Source organism: Morus notabilis, unplaced genomic scaffold, assembly GCF_000414095.1.
Source record: "Morus notabilis unplaced genomic scaffold, ASM41409v2 Scaffold165, whole genome shotgun sequence".
In the NCBI taxonomy this organism is placed as follows: domain Eukaryota; kingdom Viridiplantae; phylum Streptophyta; class Magnoliopsida; order Rosales; family Moraceae; genus Morus; species Morus notabilis.
The window spans coordinates 771273-774691 of NW_010363979.1; the positions used below are offsets into that span (position 1 = coordinate 771273).

A 3419-nucleotide genomic window follows, 5' to 3' on the forward strand; every position below is an offset into this window, starting at 1 on the left:
AGTTTTGATTTAAAATTCAAATAGGAGATAATTAACAAGCTTTATCTTAGATATAGAGATTGGATTCCTTCTAGAAGTTTGACTTCTACTCTATAAATACTATTTTTGAGACAATTTTCGGAATGGTTTTTTGCCCTAATTTTAGAGGTGGCCGAAAATCCTCTATAGAGTGAAGGAAACATTTTTCTCCAAAAATTCCACATCGTGCATGCGATGGTGTTTGTGGAAATTCGAGTGTTTATTGTAACCCGTTTTGTCTCATGTGTGCCCACACACACGTCTTCGTGGATTCTAGGAATTGATGTGGAAGACATTGTTTTTTTAAACACAAAGATTGGAGCAAGGACTGTTCGTGGTCAAAGAACTCAAGTTATCATCCGAGTCGGCTTCCAGGTATTTTTCCTGATTGAGTTCTTGATCTTTATAAGTTAATGAGATTAATTTATTCGTGCATAAATTAATATAATCTATAGAGTATCTCAAAAGTTTTATGAAAATTTTTGTTATACACGATCCGCCTCTTCCCCGCACCACCGCGCTTCCGCAGCCGGATTCGATTCGGCAACCAACATCTCTCTCTCTCTCCCTCTCTCCCTCTCTCTCTCTCTCTGTGTTCTCTAGGTTTACCCAGAGAGAAATCCTCTCTCTCTCTCTGCCCTCACTCGATTCCCCCAAATTCCCAACTTTTGGTTTCAGATTTTGTGAAGATTGGGTTGTGGAAAGAAGATCGAAGACGATCTCGACGTTGTGTTTGTACCTAATTAGAAATTTCATAATTCTCTTTGTTTCATTCGACGTTGTGTTTTAATGGCGGATTTATGTTTCAGTTTTTACTCCATTGGTTCCAGTTATAGGGAAAAAACAAAAAACGTTCTGAGGATTACGTTTGGAGACCCATTTTCCAAGAAACAAAATTAAGACCACGCATTTTCAGTTCTTCTCCTGATTTGAGACCCATTTTCCAACACCACCTCGCCTGATATGATTTCTGCATCACCTCTCCTCGCCTGATCTGATCGTCCAACTGTGGCAGGTGTTTTCTTGATCGACGAATATCCGGCCCTCCTCCCCCAAATCTACCGAGGTATGGCCCTCCTCCAGGTGTTTAGCTGGTTCTTTTTTTGTGATTTTCGGATCATTTGTGCATATTTTCTCCCAATCCGTAGATCTGACTGCTTGTGATTTTGAAGGAAATTTTTGTTAATTTTTTATGTTATTGATTTCCCAATCTGTAGTTTCTGTAGATCTGATTGCTTGTGATATTTCTTTTAAATAGTTGTTGCAATATGAAGTGGGTTTCTTGTAGTTTCTGTCTTATGCTTCTTTTTTCTTTTTGCGCTTTCTTAACAAATGTGTGGAAACAGAGTATGGGGGATTTTGGATTTTGATCTTTTTCTGCAATTTTCAATCGAGGTTAGTATTTAAATGTAAATTAAATGAGAAACTCTCCAAATTTTCAGAACAATTTGGTTGACAATAATTTTTTTTGTTACATAGTTTATGTTTCGATGCATGATAAATAGATTTTGACTCTCAGAGAGGTGGAGAAGGCTGTTATGAAACAAATCTTGTTTTGCAGTTTCTTCATTTTCATGTTCTGCATTTTTGGCCTGCAACCTCTCAGGAAGTTGGTTCCAGTTATAGGGCAAAGAGCTGTTTTGGGACTATCCGGTTATGTGATCAACAACATTGCCTTTGTCTTTGCAGCGGTTTACTTTTATCAGTAAGTTAGTTATTTAGCACCATAAATAGTTTTTTGTCAAGCTGGGTAATAGGCTTTCAGTTGCCATTTTGAAGGACCGGGATGCGGCATTTAGAGCTTCAATCTTGTTTTGCTTCAATCCAACTTCCATATTTTATTCCTCAATGTAATAGTTGTTTCTGTTTTCTGTTCTAAATTGATTGCCGTAAAAGATTACAAATCTGAGATTTTCGTTTCGCCTTTTTGCCCACGCAGATATTCGGAGAGTTTGTATGCTCTATTTTCAATTGGAGGATTGTATCACTTGATATCTGGGAGAAATAATATTGTCATTCTTTGGTTTGCTCTTTCTGGATTTGCAAGGTACAATGGAGTGATCAATGCAGGTTACATCTGTTTCCAAACTATGCATCGGACATATAATGTTGTACTTAGAAAGAGTACTTTTGTAAGTGTTCATTGCATGTTTTTTGCTGATTTGAGTGGACTAATATCTTATTTAGTGGACCATCTTTGCTCAGCTAAGCTTCCTTTACCTATAAACCTATTGATAGTTGATAAAAATCCCAGTAACTCGTTGGGCCTATTTGTTTCTGTTTCAATTTCCATTTTTCACGTTTTTTGAAGTAAAAAATTGAAAACGGGTGTTAAAAACGCGTTTGGTGCAAGTTTTTTTATAAAACAAAAACAAAAACGTTTTTATCTTTTTGTGGAAATCAGAAAACGAAAAAAACCTGTTTTCTCCATTTTCGTTTTCTTTTCCTTTTCTCTCCCGTTTTCTGCTTCAGCCTCCCCCGTCTGAGTTTTCTTTTTCTGCTTCAGCCATTCTTCAGCCTAGATTCTTCAGCCTTCTTGCCGGCCGAGCTCTTCCGTTCTTCTCGCCGGATTCGTTTTCTCCGGTTTCCTTCTCGCCTAACTTGCGCCGTTGGGGCTCCTCCGGTTTCCTCCGTTCTTCCCGTTCTCGTCTCAGCCTCTTCTCACCAAGGTATGGCTCCTCTCACTGAGTTATTTGTTTTCTGATTTGGTTTCCTTCCCGCCTGAGTTGGTTGAGTTTTTTTAGCTGATTTTGGAGTTTTTTTAGCTGATTTGGTTATTTTTTTATGGGTTTTTTTTTATAATGATTTTGACTTGATATACTCAACGAAATCGGTTAATTTCCGTTTGATTTGGTTAGTATTTTGTCTAATTTTTTGATTATCTGAGTTGCTGAATTTTTTTCCCTTTTTTTTCCTGGGAGCCTCCCATTGGGGCTGAATCAGCCCCTAATGGAGGCTGATAATCAGCCCCAATGGGGGCTGAATCAGCCCCTGGGAGGCCCCCGTTGGGGCTGAATCAACCCCTGGGGGCCTCCCATTGGGGCTGACCTGGGAGGCCCCAATAGGGACAGATAATCAGCCCCCATAAACCCTGATGGGGGCTGATGATAATCAGCCCCAATGGGGGCTGATAATCAGCCCCCATCAACCCCAATGGGGGCTGATTTCAGCCCCCATGAGCCCCAATGGGGGATAAATTCAGTCCTGATGAGGGCTGATATGAGCATCAATGGGGGGCTGATAATCAGCCCCCATGGGTGCTGATAATCAGCCCCCATCAGCCCTAATGGGGGATTATCAGTCCTGATGGGGGCTGATAATCAGCCCCCATCAGGCCCAATGGGGGCTGATTTCAGCCCTGATGGGGGCTGCTAATCAGCCCCCAAGAGCCCCAATGGGGG

At 40.5% G+C, this 3419-nt stretch overlaps 1 protein-coding gene across 1 annotated transcript; it reads left to right on the forward strand.

The window, feature by feature from the left end:
• The first annotated feature begins 1070 nt into the window (after nt 1-1070).
• On the forward strand, nt 1071-2706 carry LOC21406945. The gene is made up of 5 exons (XM_024170384.1): nt 1071-1084; nt 1365-1413; nt 1580-1723; nt 1958-2150; nt 2491-2706. The coding sequence occupies exons 3-5, from the start codon at nt 1593-1595 to the stop codon at nt 2704-2706; spliced, it is 540 nt and encodes a 179-aa protein (XP_024026152.1). The 5' UTR covers nt 1071-1084; nt 1365-1413; nt 1580-1592.
• Nucleotides 2707-3419: the final 713 nt, after the last annotated feature.